Source organism: Crinia signifera, chromosome 8 (assembly GCF_055691185.1).
Source record: "Crinia signifera chromosome 8, ASM5569118v1, whole genome shotgun sequence".
In the NCBI taxonomy this organism is placed as follows: Eukaryota; Metazoa; Chordata; class Amphibia; order Anura; family Myobatrachidae; genus Crinia; species Crinia signifera.
In genome coordinates, this window is record NC_139224.1 from 6026116 (window position 1) to 6043540 (window position 17425).

General features: G+C 44.3%; 1 protein-coding gene across 2 annotated transcripts in view; it reads left to right on the forward strand.

Moving 5' to 3' along the window:
* Positions 1-17425, forward strand: part of CHCHD6 (coiled-coil-helix-coiled-coil-helix domain containing 6) — a 204932-nt gene that overhangs the window by 131837 nt on the left and 55670 nt on the right. For both annotated transcript variants that reach the window (XM_083155652.1, XM_083155653.1), the window contains one exon: positions 15842-15977. In XM_083155652.1, coding sequence (XP_083011778.1) covers positions 15842-15977 — 136 coding nt within the window. The remainder of the gene's footprint in view (positions 1-15841; positions 15978-17425) is intronic.

Sequence of the window (17425 nt, forward strand, 5' to 3'; positions counted from 1 at the left end):
TCAGTAAATGGAGGAGAGATTTGGTCAGGGCTGTGTCCTCAATGTGGAGAAATACAGACATCGTGCAGTACCAGGAGCAGGGCTGTGGAGTCGGAGTCTGAGGAAATTTCGAGTATCTGGAGTCGGGGTCGGAGTTGGCAAACAATGCACAGACTCCGAAAATTCTAATTAATGACTTCTCTACTGTAAGAATAAAGACCAATGCATGCAGTGCCTCACGTAACCGCAAAACGAACACGTTAAGTGACCTTGAAAAAGCATGCTTTTCATGTGCTTCACTATATGGCACGCAACGCACAATTCGGAGCACCAATACTTATAAATGTATTCTCCCTTGTAGTTTACAACTTATTTCCATTGCTCAATAAGGTTTTCAATACCTCGTTGGTAGAAATCACCTGGTGTAGACTCGAAAAATTCATTCAACCAAGCTCTCCCACCATACGCACAACATCTTTTTACGCGGATGAAGATCGCAGGGTCGTTTGTTTACCTTGGCTAAGCCATTCCTTACGCTGGTTCATATTGATGTACAGGCACCATTTTTCGTCGCCAGTAACGATTTGGTAAAGAAATCGTTCCTCGTGTCCATGAATTGAACGGTGACGAGCAAGCAAACCAGCAGAGATTGTGGCTCGTTGATTTTTGTTGTCGTCACAAAGCATGCGGAACTCATGCTCCACACTTCTGAACCTTTCTATTGAGTGAAGATTCTTCTCCATAACTAGAAGAGCTTAGAAGGACTTGATGGAACAGCTTCTTGGATTCAACTGTTAGTGTTTATATTTATATTAAAACCTGCGTGCCTGCTTGTCTGTATGAGGGGAGACATGTGTACATGTTTCTGGAAGAAACGGTCTATCCTAGGTTTTTAAGTGTGGTGCAAGGAATGTATCAAATACATTCGCATATTAATACAGAGGAGTCGGAGTCGAGGAGTCGGGGTCAGAAGTACGAGGAGTCGGGGTCGGAACATTTATCTCCCGACTCCACAGCCCTGACCAGGAGGGAGCCCTGATCCCATCATCATCATCCAGTCTGCCTGGGATTACATGAGACAGAAGGATCTGAGCAAGCTACATCCAAACAGCTTGGAGAACTAACCCCAGATCTTCTGTGGAACAACCTACCTGAGGAGTTCTATAAGGTGAAGTGCAGCCTCTGACCACTAGAGGCCACTCGACAGACCAAATTACTCCTTTGTGTGCTAAAAGATGTCATAACAGAAAGTGAAAGCAATTTTTTACAGGGACACTGATCTGTTTCCTACTTGCTGGATATGGAGAAAAGTAGCTGTCAAGACAGAGATTGGAGGTAGGAGCAGATAGGGAGTATGGGTGCGGTGGAGAGTTTTGTGGGCTTAAAACTGTCACAGCTCAAAGTGAAAGTACATTGCAGAAGCTGTCATTTTGTCGGGCTTTTAACTTCTGTGTATATATATATATATATATATATATATATATATATATATATATATATATATATATATATTCTGTTCCCAATATCCTGAATCCTCCAAGGGCTCAATTATAATGGAAAATCCACACAATGCAATCGATTTAATGAGAAACTGTTAACATATATTTACAGATATATATATAGAGAGAGAGAGAAGAAATATACCCAGCGCACGCAAAGTCCTTAATGCAAGGAAATAAAATCCACAATTTATGTCCACCACGTGTGCAGTCTCTTTCAGCTACTCCTACCACGGATCCAGGGGAAAGTACTGGCAAAAAACAAGCGAGAGACGCACCAATGAGCCAAATGTAAAATACATTTGTTTACTTGTAATAATGCTCACATACATGGCGGTTAGAGCTAAAATGCTTGCCAGCCACATAAATCAATGATCACAGCATGGAATCAACCGCAGATGTACCAGGGGAGACCCCGCTCAGCCACCGACCAGATGGACCAGGAACTCAACGCTCTCACTGCTCACAGGATACAGCCAAGCACCATGCAGGATCACTGGTGGAAGAAGGACGTCACTGTGTCAGACCAAGCTAGCCACGCCCAACGCGTTTCGTCACTGGTACGGACTTCGTCGGGGGGGGGTGTGGTTATCCCAGGTAAGTATTGGATAAATATACCGTTTCTCCTTTCCAGGTGTAATCAATATCATAATTAACATACTAAATGGTTCTGGCAAGCCATGCAAAGTAATCACACAAATGCAAATGATTTTACAGTGGCCGCCCCACATCAAAAACATATGTTTCAATATTTATCACTAAATTTATTCCAAAGAAATTTAAAAAATAAATATATATATATATATATATATATATATATATATATATATATATATATATATATATATATATAGAGGAATGGAAGAGGCGGCACTCAAATGGGATTTTTCAAAAGTGTATTTGGCAAAAGAAAGGACCAACGTTTCGGGGTCTTAATCACCCCTTTGTCAAGGTGCAACCTTGCACCTTGACAAAGGGGTGATTAAGACCCCGAAACGTTGGTCCTTTCTTTTGCCACAATACACTTTTGAAAAATCCCATTTGAGTGCCGCCTCTTCCATTCCTCTACCTACCTGTCCTGGAAGGCCCCGGGGTATTCGGACCCAGCTGCGGGAGTGCCAGGCCTTCTCCATTTTCTATTTATATATATATATCACAACCCAAAATCTCCAAAATTGCGCTATTATGTTCCAATTCTCTATACTGGTCGCTGTTGACACTCAGTCCCCTACTAGCTGGGACGGAAAATACCTACAATACACAACACAATAGTGTCTTCAGCGCCCTTTGCATGTAATGTCCATACAATATAATACACATTAATAATATAATAAAATAATTAGATACACTTCATAGGTGGTTCTTTTGAAGAAATTTTTCTTTTATTTTTCTAAAACGTGATCAATATCCAACGCGTTTCGCCTCGATAAGAAGCTTCATCAGGGGTTTGTGATCTTTTATTTGAATTTTATTGTAAACAGATAAAGATTTTTGTAATGGCCCAAAAGCTTTTTTTTTAACCAGACGATAGAACCTTATTTAAAAGTGAGCACCGTATATGAAGTTATAAATTTTTTTCAGAAGAGTATCTACAAGAATACGGTGGAATTTCTCCTAGGATTTGTTTTGGGGCATATTCAGTGATACATTTAACCTTTTTAGTTCCGTAGGTTTATTGCCATAAACCAAAAACTTCACAGGTAGTTCACCTTATATTTTAAAATATTCCCTTCAGTGTAGGGACATGTGCTCTCCTTGGGATCCAGCCAGGTGTAATCGATATCATAATTAACATACTAAATGGTTCTGGCAAGCAAACCGCTTTAACATGCAAAGTAATCACACAAATGCATATGGTTTTAAAGTTGCCGCCCAACATCAAAAACATATGTTTCAATATTTATCACTAAATTTATTCCAAAGAAATAAATCTATATATATATAAAAAAAATACATCTATAAAAAGTATATATCTATAAAAAATATATATATACATATCCATAAAAAGATATTTAATCTAAATATATTAAAATGCAATTCAATCTCGTTACATATGAATTATAGTAATGTCGGCGTCAACCTGTACAAATATATAAATAACAAGCATTATTAGCATATAAAGAAATGCATGCACATAATAATTCAACACTGATAATCTGAAATCAAAAAGGAAATAGCAGCAAACTTACAACCATAAAAAATCTATGTGTGTAAGTATATATAAAAAAAGGTATGTATGAAAAAGTATATATTAATGACTGCTGTTAACATCACCATTACAACATCAGTACGGGATCGCCACCTCCTATCAGCCCGAGGGATAGAGCACCGCTCAACATTATCTCTCAGACCAAGGTGACAAAACACACATACTGTACCGACTCATTGTAAAAAGGTGTCACAGAAATTGTAGGGGCTCTGCACTCACTAAATTGACTGATATTAATAAATAGTGGAGATTTAGTTCATGAATTGATCAATGCATTTAAGCCTGCAGCCCCCTTCACGGGACCCCACTTTTCTGCAGGTCCTAACACTATCGCTCACATTAATATCAGTTAATTTAGTGAGTGCAGAGCACCTACAATTTCTGTTTTAAACAATGTGGTCACAAGCCATAGGGCACCCCAAAACTAGGAAAGGTGAGTGCCGATGTTTAATCTATAATATATATTTGAGATATATATATATATATATATATATATATATATATATATATATATATATATATATATATATAGGCCATCATGGACATATATATATATATATGAAGGCCATCATGGACATTTGGGGACCATCCGGGCCTCAACAGGGGACCAGGTAAGTATGGAAACAAAAAAAATCCTAAATCCGTACAAATCCCTTATGCAAAATGCTCGTGATCCCGAGCATTTCAGATAAGGGATACTCAACCTGTATATGTTTTTTTTTTTTTATTTACAAAATCAGAACCTGAAAAAACTATGCCCAATCAATTCCGTTACATTTTGCAAAGTTCCAGTGCCCCAATCATGGAAGTAGGGCACTTGAAGTAGCGAACGAGATGGAGCTTCTGAAAAAGCCATAAACTAGCGATCCATCTGGTAAATAAAATTAAAAAAAAGAAGAAGAAAAAAATACCTGTACTTATCTACTCTTACAGGAGTTAATCCATTCGCTCCTGATCGTACACATGTTTAAGTAATTTTGTGATTAAACCAATTACGGCGCCCTTCAAGCTCTGTTGTAGAACATACTGATAATTCGGCCATGAACGTGGACTATCGAATTCTGCAGAGAGGAGACTATTGAGTTACTTGCTGAAGAAGTGATGTAATGGGAAGTGTGTACTATGCTAGGCGATACCACGGTCCTAATGCCGCAAACTTTCCTAATGAAATCTCTGTTCCTCACTGGGACTTGTAATTCTTCTGATGACGGAAAATAATTATAGATAGCAAATCACAGGGATCCGTGTGGACAGGAATAAAGGGGTTGGGGTTATCCTATTAACCTGGGTCATTTTTTTGGCCCAAAGAAATGGTTGTTTTTGCAGTTGTAGTCCGATGGGGAATAACAGGGTATTTTGTGAAAGCCCTTTTTTGGGGGGGCTGAAGAATTCCCATTTGCTGGTGATAACACATGGCATGCAGGGTAATTTCTTGGACCCAGGTGTTATTGCTGCTCTGACGGGCTGCTTATCAGGCTTCTCATTCCAAGGTTTAGTATATAGGCCCCATAGTACTTGGCATGGGGATATGCAGAATGATATTGGATCTACAGTTTTTACATCTGCTAGTTTATTGGACCGTTACATGCCCGGTCAATTCGGTCTCCGTCCCCCATCCCACCACGCTCTGTTCATTCCCATCCTACACTCTGTTTGAACTCGCCTCTCTCTTCTGTTAAGTTCGCCAGCCCCGCCCCTTCCACACCCCACAGGTCCCATAGTTACCCCATTCCTAGCGGCCGATCCTCCTCTTTTAGGTCTTTCCTGTATCACTTGCAATGGGAGGAGCATGTCCAAACATTCCACTGTGCACTGTGGCGATTGGGACATTACACAATTATTATGTAGATATTTATCTATATACTAGTTTAAAGCCCCTCAAAACGACGGCTTCTGCGATAAACTTTCACTTTGAGCTGTGACAGTTTTTAGCCCATATACTCCCAGTCCCTATCTGCTCCTACCTCCAATCTGTCTTCACATCTCCTTCTCTCCATATCCACAGAGTTTGAAAGAGATCAGTGTCCCCGCAAAAATCTATTTCTGTTATGTAATCTTTTATCCCACATAGGAGTAATTTTGTCTGTGGAGTGGCCTCCAGTGGTCATATATATATATATATATATCTAATATGTACCCCTTCATTGCTGATTTCACCCAGTAACTCTGCCCTATGGTCTGTTACCGCAACGCACCCTCTGGCTGGTAGAACGCAGTATGAGAAATTAGATGAATTCCTCCACTCGCCCCCACGCTGGCCACGGACCGCCATCTGTTTTCTGCCAGTCACCCCCCCCCCCCCACCCACCCTCAGACACTTGTGTGGAGTGACACAATCAGGTTGAGAGGAGAGGATGTCTCTGAGATTCCATCTGCCCTGGGGACTGTCCTGAATCGGCAGAAAGATTAATGAGATGAAAGTCCTGCTTCCACATTCAGACAAGATATTGTCTCCGCGCACTCTGACGCCTCTGTCAGGTTGTGTTCTCTGGATTTATGTACTGCACACTCTCTGCAAAGCCGCGGCCTGTATACTCGCTCATTGGGCTTAGCGTATATGGTAGAATAGTACATGGAAAATAGATTGTTATTAAATATGTGCACACATTTCGTCTAAGATTTCTGGCGCATTGCTGTGGTATACTAGATACATGACAATTCGCTTTGAATGAACTTTCATGCCGATTCAGGATCGTTCGTTGCGATCCAAATTTGGGTGTATGGACATTTGATCATCATGAATAAGGTCAAAAGGTCAACATGCAACAAGGTCGACATGACAAAAGGTCAACATGTGGTTAGGTTGACGCAAGCATTAGGTCGATATGGCTGTACCTGTGCTATGGTTACCCAGCTGCCCAGAACCGGGCACATAAGGACATAGAAGGGGTGTGAACCACAACCTTTTCTGTGTATCTGCCAGCTGCAATCTTCTCTCACATAGAAATAACCTCTCACCTGAATGTTGCTTAGATGGAAGATAAGCAGAAGAGAGGAGGGCGCTGCTGCCACCTGCCGCAGATAACGCCGTTATCGCTGACCGCGCAGTGTTTGATGTCCAGTCACCGCCGCTCTCCTGCCAGAATAGTCCCTCGCTAAATATCTGAATAATTGAGGAATCAATCTGCGAGAGATATGCTATATTCTCCATGATTACAGACTTAACAAGAAGAGATAGTCTGTGGCCAGGAGAGATAAGGCCGTAAATGAGACGCTGGCCCAGATAAGTAGGGAAGACAAATATCGGAGAGGTACAGGAAGAGGCAGACGCCGTTAAACATCATAATAGTTCTCAATGATATCGTCTCTAGAACCGTTCTCCCAAATGTTAAGGTGTGTACGCGCGGTGTGATCTGGCGCCGTCTATTCGATATTGGTGACCGCCAGGACCCGTCATGGAGAGATGGCGGGGGCAATCAATCACAGAAAAAGATCCCAAATTGCACCGGATCCTTCGAGTCGTCCCTGCTGCAGAAGCAATCTCGCGGATTGTTTCTGAGCCTGGGCGTTCGATATATCGCGTGCAAAAGGACCACATGCGATCCTGCCGCCCGGGACCTCAAGGGAGCACTGCGTTCGAGGGAAGAAGTCGCCGCACTGTACTGGGGCCCTTACCGCCAAAATGTGTTTAGATCTGCGACTTCTATAATCCATACAACGTCATCTTCTTGGTGTCTACTGTTCCCATCTGGGGGATCGTGTTGTTGTTTCAGTGTGAACATCGGTGCCAGACATCATATCAATACGATGAATCGATTCCTTGAGCCATTGCTGGGAAGATGTAGGAGCAATCTCTGTAACACCGGTTCTGTTTGTACAGTATATGTCAGATTTCTTTGTCCGTTACCATGGATACACGTATTGCTTTATGATGTATATATTTCAATTTAAATGAAGCACAGATATTGTTTTCCCTTAACGAGGAGTGCAAAAAGAAAAGGAAAAATCCTGGTTAATAATCGACGGGCAGTAGCTACTTGCTGTATAGCTGCATAAAGCAGGGGTGCAAAATATAAACTATCGGGATCATTTGTATTCATTCTGCTCGATGTGTCATGCCAGATGTCCGAAACCGGGCGGCCGTTTATGTGGTATGGTATGCTGGGATTTGTAGTTCCACCGCAGCTGTGGTGCGACACTTTGCCTACCTCTGACGAGGACAGGTAGGAAAAAAAAAAGAGATCAAAAACTTTTATTTATTTTTAGGTTTTATTTGTCTGTAACCGTTTGAAATGCTAAATTTTAGAGCCTGTTGACTTGTGTTTTGCGCTGGGCTCTAAGTACTAAGTCTTGGAGAGAGATAAACTGGACAAAGATAAAGGGCCTTATTTTGGTTCATTCTTTCTGACAAAATCCTTCTTAGATGGGCAAAACCATGTGCACTGCAGGTGGGGCAGGTGTTACTTGTGCAGAGAGAATTAAATTTGAGTGGGGTTTTACTTCAAAGTGAGATCTATATTGCAGTGTAAAAATAAAGCAGTCAGTATTTTCCCTGCACAGAAACAAAATTACTCACCCAAATCTAATTCTCTTTGCACATGTTACATCTGCCCCCCCTGCAGTGCACATGGTTTTGTCCATCTAAGAAGGATTTTGTCAGAAAGAATGAACCAAAATAAGGCCCAAAGTACCAAGCAGCTCCTAACTGTCATTATGCAAAAACAGGGGCAGATGCATTAAGCCTTAAAAAGAGATAACCGGGAGAGTAATAAAGTGATAAACGTTCAGCCAATCAGCTCGTAACTGCCATTTTTCTAATAGGAGAGAAATTAACACAACTGCGCTCAGCTTGTATGTACTATAAGCTAGTTACAGGTGCTGCTAGTCTCGTTAAGGGTATCCCAGTCCCTTTTTAGTTAGATTTGGAGAACAGTTTGGGGTGAGACAGCGCTATCCTGTTTGTGTTGGTGTTTGGAAGTGTGTCATTTCCACACTTCCAAACACCAACACAAACAGGATAGCGCTGTCTCACCCCAAACTGTTCTGCCATTTTTCTAACACTGCCGATACCATGACATTTAGGAGCTGATCAGCTGGATGTTTATCACTTTGTATCACCCTCGTATTTATCTCTTTTTAAGGCTTCACCTCTTTTTAAGGCTTCACCTCTTCAGTGGTATGCCCGGAAAAAAATCTGGCTGAACTGAGCTGTCGCAGCGGGCTGTCCAGGCAATTTCCGGGCATGCCAAAATATGAAGGTGCACACACATCCCTTGCGTCGCTCCCCCCCCCCCCCACTCATACACACACATCCCTGCTGCTCCCCCTCCCCCCCCCCCCCCCCCCCCCCACTACTCAAGGGGAGAATACATCTGCCCCCACAGCCTGTAAACTGGCAGATGGGAGCTAATTGACTGCTACTGTACAGAGACTCCAAAGTTACGTATTTATTACTGACTCTTCTGAACAGGTCTGTATGTCACAGACCTGTCAAAGCAATTCTTATACAACACAAACATTTCAAATGTCACTTATCCATCCCGGCTTTAATGCTCTTAATGTCTCAGTGATGTTTTGTATGCATTCATGATCTGTGAATGTACATCCATGAGAGACACTTTGCTGACATAAATACAGCCGGCGCTCTTAGCACTTCCACCTGTAAAGCCCCTGCACGGTTCTCCGCGCACGCCTCCAGTGTTTTGACTGCTCCACTTTAGTCTGCGTCTGTAAAACCTCAAATGATTCGTATTGTTGCTTCAATTCTTCTTGCCCGCCGCTGAACAGCCACTTGTGAGTTAATGATACATCTTCCTGGAATCCCAAGATTGGCTGTGACTAAGATGAATGACTAATTCACTGCAAGCGTGCTTTCTCCTTCCAGTAATAAAACGCCGGCCTCACATATTCACCCTGCCGCAGATGTCTTTCCTAAGGAACGCGGCATACCAGCACTCCACACCAAGGCAGAATCACCTGATTGATGTCGATGGTAATAATATGAGAAGGATACGTTGATGAGATTTCATTTACTGGAGGATACACTCTCAGACGGGTCTTCACTGGAGTGTCACTAGGTTGGTGGCTGCGAAACGCGTCAAGAGCTCACTAAGAGTTTGCTAAAGGCTGCGTATTTCCAATGGGCCACAGATGGCCCAATAGAGTTAACCCCTTGAAAGCTACAGAGGCTGAATGCAGCCTGCTGGTCCGGTCTGTAATCCAAGAGAGACTTGGCCATAGATCGCTCTTCCAGTTAAATGCATCATTATGCCCAACTCCTAGTCTGTCTGAAGCTCTGCCCCTGAGCAACCTGAAGCTCCGCCCCAGTTTGTACTAAGCTCTGCCCCCACGGTCATCCAAAGCTCAGCATCAGGCCCTGTGTTATCCAAAACCGCACAGACTAATAGGGTTTTGTAAACTGTTAATTGGCTCTTGAGAGTGAGCGTGGCATATTATACTTTGTAAAACGTGCTGCGTTTCGGTCCCGGGACATCTCGGTGCAACTGGTTTGGGTGTACCAGCAGCAACCAAAGGTGTGGCACTCTTCTGCAAACTAGAGTGCGCCCAGTTGGACAGAGTGGAAGGCATACTTGAAGAGGTATAGGGGCGCATTTATCAACATATTGCGATGATGGCGCAGTGGCACCGCCTTGCGGTGTTGAAGTACACCAGCTGGATGTATGATTAAAAGGGCGCAGGGACAGGTCACTGCGAAGCCCTGACCCGGAAGCCGGGGGGGTCTACTCATGCGCGGTTAGGCGCTGACCCCCGCCGACCGCACTGCCCCGCTTGGCAGTGCGATCCTGTAGCCATAGGCTACAATGGGCTATCGCCATCCCAGAATGGCGATAGCCCAGGGATGCGAAGCCGGGCTGCCCGATGTTAATACATCGGCCAGCTTCGCATCCCCCATAGAAACCTATGGGGGATGTGGCTGGCGGCGGTGCAGGGGGATCGCAGCAGGGATCGGAGATTCCTGCTGCGGTCCCCCTTTGATACATTTAGGAGATACTTAATATTTGCGGCTAAACCCCGAAAACCGTGTTTTCGGGTATTTAGCGGCAAATATGTTTTGATAAATGGGCCCCATAGTCTGCAAAACTGCATCAGAAGTGCAGCCGCTAACACCGCACAGCCATTAATTCCACAGAACATTCTGTTTTTCCTCTTATAACATCTTTTTTGTCGCTACAAATGGCTGAGTAATCCTGAGATTCCTGAAACACAAAAGGCAGGTTCACAATGAGCCAATGCTGCCATCTTGCTTTATATACAGCGCTTTTGTCTGACTCCAGCACACATAAGAACAATACAGGGTACAAAAATGTGGGTATGGACGGTCACTGAGTCATAGAGTCCTTTACTTGAAGCGAGAGAAGAGGCCTGTGAGAACAAGAGGGAGGAGCGCCGTGCTCCTGATTGGAGCAATGTTGCCTAGGTGGAACCAATTGTTAATTACCTTTCATGTATGCAAAATCACGGCCACAACATTTAGCGTTTTCTAAACCCCAGATCCCATCTTGTTTCTAAGGAATAAAAAAACACGACTATTACTTTAGACCACAAAATGGCTGCCTAGCATTGGTAATGGGTTTCCTTTAAGTCGGGGAAAAGGAACGGAAGCCAAATTTATCCCAGCATTTTACCTTTTCTTTTCCATATTGGAAAATGCAAAAGGAAAGAAAAAAACCCCGGTAAATTCTTTTCAGATCCCAGTTTGCCAGTTCACACTTAGCTCAGAGTCTGGGCTGATAAATTGAGAAAGGAAATAAATGAACAATCAAATCTATTTCTCTCTCACAGTACAGAACCGCAGGAGAACCATGATTTATTTACACTCTGTGCTGGCAATACGCATTGTGAGGAAAATCAGCTTTAAAACAGACACAAAACTAGCAATTTATTCATGCGGCAGCGTTTTAAGGAGAAATAGAGGAAAAATAACATATTTATAGGGAGCATAAAACGAAATAACATTTCTTCACATGTGCAGCGTTCCCATTGTAAGGCCCCAGGAAATATAATTAAATCCTGATTCCGTTCCTTTTGCTAACAAGGCCCCTTTATATTTATACAGTGCGGCTGACGTTCTTCTCCCCTGCATCATATGGCCAGAATGTTGCATGGGCGACAGACCTGTTTCTGTTATTTTTAGATCCTAAAAGAACCATTCTTGCCTTACGCTACCTCCTTTCTGACTGCTCGACAGCACTCCTAGGTGAGTAAACCAGTTTTCTGGGCCCGATGGCCAAACGCGTTGTGATAATGCACACGTGGATATACACACACACACCGCTCAGTGGCCCTTGTTGCTACAGTGAACACCGTTGAGGGGGCCGCAATGACGAGATTCAAACAAACAAGAGGATTATAGAAGAGACCAGCTTGTACAGGTTCAAATGCTAATTAACAATAGGAAATATGATTGTACAATGAATGCAGTGGTAACACAAGATGAAAATAATAAACTTGTGAACAAACAGAGAATAATTCAAGAAAAAGCGTGTGATCAATCGGAGGAGTGCTCAACAAGTTGTTGAACTACACATCCCAGCATGCTGTGCCATAGTACAGTACATGTCGTAAAAGAAAAGCTGTGGTAGAGCATGCTGGGATGTGTAGTTCCACAACAGCTAGAGGGACGCATGTAAAGCACCCCATGTCTGTGGTGATGGGATGCTGGATACAGTAACTCTGATGAAAATGTGTGTGTATATACTGAAATGCTGGTGTAAAGTGGGGTACACTTTCACTAGACAATATGCACGATAACGATATTTCATTTAGTGTGTATGCACACGCCCACGTGTCATTAACAACCCCCTTTGCCAACTGTATATGCAGTCATTATTTCTGATTATCTCCTCAACAACAGCAGTCTCCTGGATGTGGCTCCTGAACCATATCGTTAACAACCTAAAGTCTAGATTTTGAGTTTGGAGGCAAACAAATGTGAAGCTGGTTACACACTAAGCATACCTCCCAAGTTACCGGTGTGTGTGTGTGTGTGTGTGGGGGGGGGGGGGGCATGGCCTAGCACTGTAACTAGCCATATTGTCTAGTGCAGTGGTTCCCAACCCTGGTCCTCAGGGACCCCCAACAGTGCACATTTTCCAGGTCTACACACAGAATCACAAGTGCTATAATTAGCTCCACCTGTGATCTTTTCAAATGTGCCTGAATAATGAGTGCACCTGCCGGGTGACCTGGAAAACGTGCACTGTTGGGGGTACTTGAGGACCAGGGTTGGGAACCACTGTACTAGTGTGTACCTGCCTTAACATTGCACCCTGACCAGCCTTCTTACAGAACAAAGGTTGCACATGCATTTATTATTTTTGCATGCAGGGTAAATACCTCCTGCTTTTGCATTTTAGCCCATAAATGATGGATGGCTTTACTTTTGCATTGCAATTTAGAGTTTGGGAATACCTGGGGTCGGTTTAACAAAGCCGAGGGTCAGCGTGCAGTCTCCATTCGCGCCCTCCCCTTCTCTGGAGCAGAGCAGACAACTTGCACGTCGTACAGATTACACTGCTTGGTTATACTATACTAGTTATAAGCCCGTCATAATAACGGTTTAGTCATCCCAGTCTCTGTCGCCACAGATCCCTCTGTCCGTATCCAGAAAGTTTGATTTCACTTTCTGTTACTCAGGAGTAATGTGTTCCTTCGAGGCGCCTCTAGTGGTCACTGGCGGTACTTTTCCTCATAAAGGTGAGGAATATTTTTAGCCTTTTATATATATATATAGTGATGTGCTTAGACCTGTACTTATTATCTGTGGGGTAATGTATTTTGGATCGGTTGACATTATATTTGACCTGATCCCAATGCACAGTCTTCACCTCCATAAGAACATCCCTGTATGCCGCTCGCTGGCATGTTCAATGGTAGAAGCGGAATCCGTCGTCATAGTGATTGTTTCCACTCTCCCCATTCTCCTGACTATATTGATTCATAATTAAGGATTGTTGTTATTGTTCTGTAACCAGTTACAGGTTTCTTGCTTGCTACCTTTGTATAAAGAGACCTTTGTATAATGGCGGATTCATAAGGGGGGTGCTGGATGACTGACCAGCAGTTGGGATTCCAACGTTCGTTTCTCCGTCATTGGAGCCTCGATGGTCAAGAGCCCGACCGTCGTAATCCAGAATTTACACGGGCTATTTTCCCTCGTGGGGTCCATGAGGTTGAATTAAATAGGTGGTAAGTGCAGCTCACCATCGTGCCCCCAAGGGGCTGGAATGTGCCCCTCCCTTCCTGGTGGGCTCCTGGTAGTCGGAATTCCGATGATGGAGAAACGATAATCGGAATCCCAACTGTCAGTAAGTTATACCATACCCCATGAGGGAGCTCCATTTACTATATTTGGGGGCCATATATCTCACTTTGCGCCTTTCAAAAGAAAAAGTAAACTGTGATCGGCGAAATGCGTCAATACACTCATACATGGACGTAAGTAGGGGTGAGCGATCCGTGCTGCTGCCCATGGCACAAGGACGTGGGAGTGGTACATCGTTATACTGGAGAGGCAATATGCCTCCCTTTCCTGGAACACCACAGGACACCTCCTTAGGGCATGACCAGGACCAGCACCCAGTGCTCCCCCGTTGCCTGCTATGTGACATATCTGTGTTCATTCTAGCACCCTGCATCTTCCAAAACCCATGCAGTTCCTCTCCCCTGCCTGGGATGTGTGTCTCTGCTGCGGTGCTTCTAGCGCACTATGGTCTGCATTTCAGCACGGATATGCAGACCAGACCTGTGCTATAAGCACCACAGCTGAGAGTGACACCCCAGGCGGGGTGCTAGAATGGACTATATAGAGAAGTGGGCAGGATATCAGTGTCACCCTGGCCCGCCGGTATGATAGTTGCTGCGGCACTGAATGTTCTGCGGGCGTCCTGTATTAAATTGAATGTTTTCTTCCCTCTCACTGTTGCTTTAGCCATTAGCGTATAACCTGCTGTTTGATTCTACTGCTGGCTCCATTGCTCCCCAGCTACTGCATTTATAAAATACTTCTGGTCACATTTTTATGCTTCTTCTACTTGTACTGTCAATCACTATTTTCTTGTTTTTTTTGCTCATCTATGTTTTGGCAGGCGCTGCGGAACCCTTGTGGCACCATATAAATAAAGGATTATAATAATGATGAAAGCCAAAGTTGCCTTTTTGCCTGTGAATGGGGTTGCCTTGTACTGTATTGCTTGTTCTTTCCAGTAAAACGCAGATCAATTAAAAAAAATGTTTTACAACTGTGAGTGTGTTCCACAGAGCGCGGCAGGAGCAGGTATCCTAGTAACAGAACGGGCGCCTCCTCTGGGGTATTGCATGCTCAGATGCAGATTGCTCTCCCCAGTGGCATCTCTTCCCTGGGTGGTTCCCAGCAGTGACTGCTGTGTTCATGGTCTATCTGTGCAGTTTCATCATCTGTTTCTGTGGAAATGGAGCTTTTGAAGGTTAATGGGCCGCTGTTGCAGCTCGTGAAGATTATTTGGTCCCCAATAACGCCTACCTTGGGACCGCCGTAATGTGAAGACACACAGGCAGCTGCCCAGTGCCCCAAGATTCCAGGGGCCTTCAGGCAGGGGTGGGCTGCTTGGGAGGCAGGTAGAGAAAGCATGAGCAGCCACTCAGCCAGTATACTGTACTCTACCTGCCTCCCAGGATGATTTGTGGATGGCTGGATTTATCCACCAATCAGAGTAGAGCATTCTGTACCTGCCTCCCAACCTGCAGACAGACGGTGATTGGCTGTCGGCAGGATGATTTGTGGATGGCTGGATTTATCCACCAATCAGAGTATAGCATTCTGTACCTGCCTCCTAACCTGCAGACAGACGTTGATTGGCTGTCGGCAGGATGATTTGTGGATGGCTGGAGCTATCCACCAATCAGAGTACAGCATTCTGTACCTGTCTCCCAGCCTACAACCATACAGTGAATGGCGGATTGCTCCAACCATACACCAAACAACATGCTGACAGCCAATTAGAGTGATGGCAGCCATGCACTGTTTGTCCAACAGGAGGGTAAAGTATGAATTTGTTTTATGTATCTGTTCAATGGGCGGATTAAGGCCTACTGTACATTGCTTTATCCAGGGCTGTTATTCTGGCCTGCCTAGAACTGTCAATAGGGCTAGCCTGTCCTCACGCTCTGTATTCCTTTGTATTGCTAATGATCATTGGTGTTCTGTCTTTCCTAGGAAGCGAAGCTACGAGCCGGTGTGCATGGGTCTGCAGTCCAATATCCTGAAGTGTTACGCAGACAACCCTCAGGAGCTTCTGAATTGCAGCGACCTAGCGAAGGAGTACCGGAGCTGTGTGAGGGAGGCACAGAAGGTAATTACCGATATTCTGTGTTCTATTCCTGCGTGTAGAAATGTGGGAGCGATTGTGCAAATATCAAAGACACAAATAATGCAATGAGACATCAGTTATATACGGCAGCATCATCATGGCAATGACATAAGGAACCAATAGGTGACATCGCGAAGAGGTGGGTGACATCGAGGAGAGGTGTGTGACGTCGCGGAGAGATGGGTTACGTTGCGGGGTTACATCGCAGAGAGCGCCGCTACATCACATAGAAATCTGTTACAATAAAAGAGGCAATAAAGGGGCCTCACCCTTTTTCCCCACACATAATATATAGACACACACTGAGTGTCCAAATTATTATGACCACTTGACACTTATACGTAGATCGCCCAGAACTTCACGTTGTTGCCGCTAGAGGGCGAGATAGCTATAAAAAGCTAATGCAGGACAAGTGAAGCATCAATTGCACTGTGTTGCTTGCGAAGAAATGGGCAAAAAACGTGATTTAGCGGAGTTTGAACGCGGGATGATTGTAGGCGTTCGAACCGTCGGAACCAGTATGAGCAAAACGGCTGCACTTGTGAAGTGTCCGAGAGCGGCAGTTATTAATGTTTACAGAGAGCGGACTCCCCAGCAGAAAACCAGGTCTCAACGTCAGGCTTGTGGTCGTCACAGGCTACTGAATGCTCGATCTGAAAGGAGACTTGCCAGAGATGTCCAGTCCAACAGAAGAGCAACAGTACGTCACATTGCGGGGAATCTTAATCAAGGAGCAACTGCGAAGGTCTCTGAACGAACTGTTCACCGCACATTACACCGTATAGGCTATGGAAGCCAATTACCTGTTTGAACGCCTCTCTGCCTTGAACGAGAGCAGACGTCTCCAGTTCGCAAAGGAGCACAAGGATTGGAGAGTAGATGACCGGAAAAAAGGGTCATGTGGTCTGATGAATCACGTTCTCAATTTCACCATGCAGATGTCAGGGTGCGAATATGGAGAAATCAGCACGAAAGCCTGGACCCCAACTGCATTGCCACAACACTTCCAGCTGGTGGGGGCAATATTATGGTTTGGGGATGTTTTCTTGGCATTGTATGGGTCATTTGATTCCTGTGGAACAACTTCTGAATGGCCAAGGGTATTTGAGTGTTATCACAGATCAGTTACATCCTGTTGTGTTAATGGTGTACCCTGCCGGGGATGGATACTTCCAGCAGGACATTGTCCACAGATGGCTCGAAGACCATGACAGAGACTGGCTTAGTTGGCGGCACAATCACCAGACCGTAATCCAATTGAGAATCTGTGGGATGAGATGGAACGGGCCATCAGGCAGCTGGATCCAGTACCAGCAAATCTCAAGGGACTGGAAAGTGCAGTTCATCGGATATGGTCTCAAATTCCTCATACCACCTACCAACATCTCACAGAGTCCATGCAGTATTTAGGGCAAAAGGTGGTCCAACAT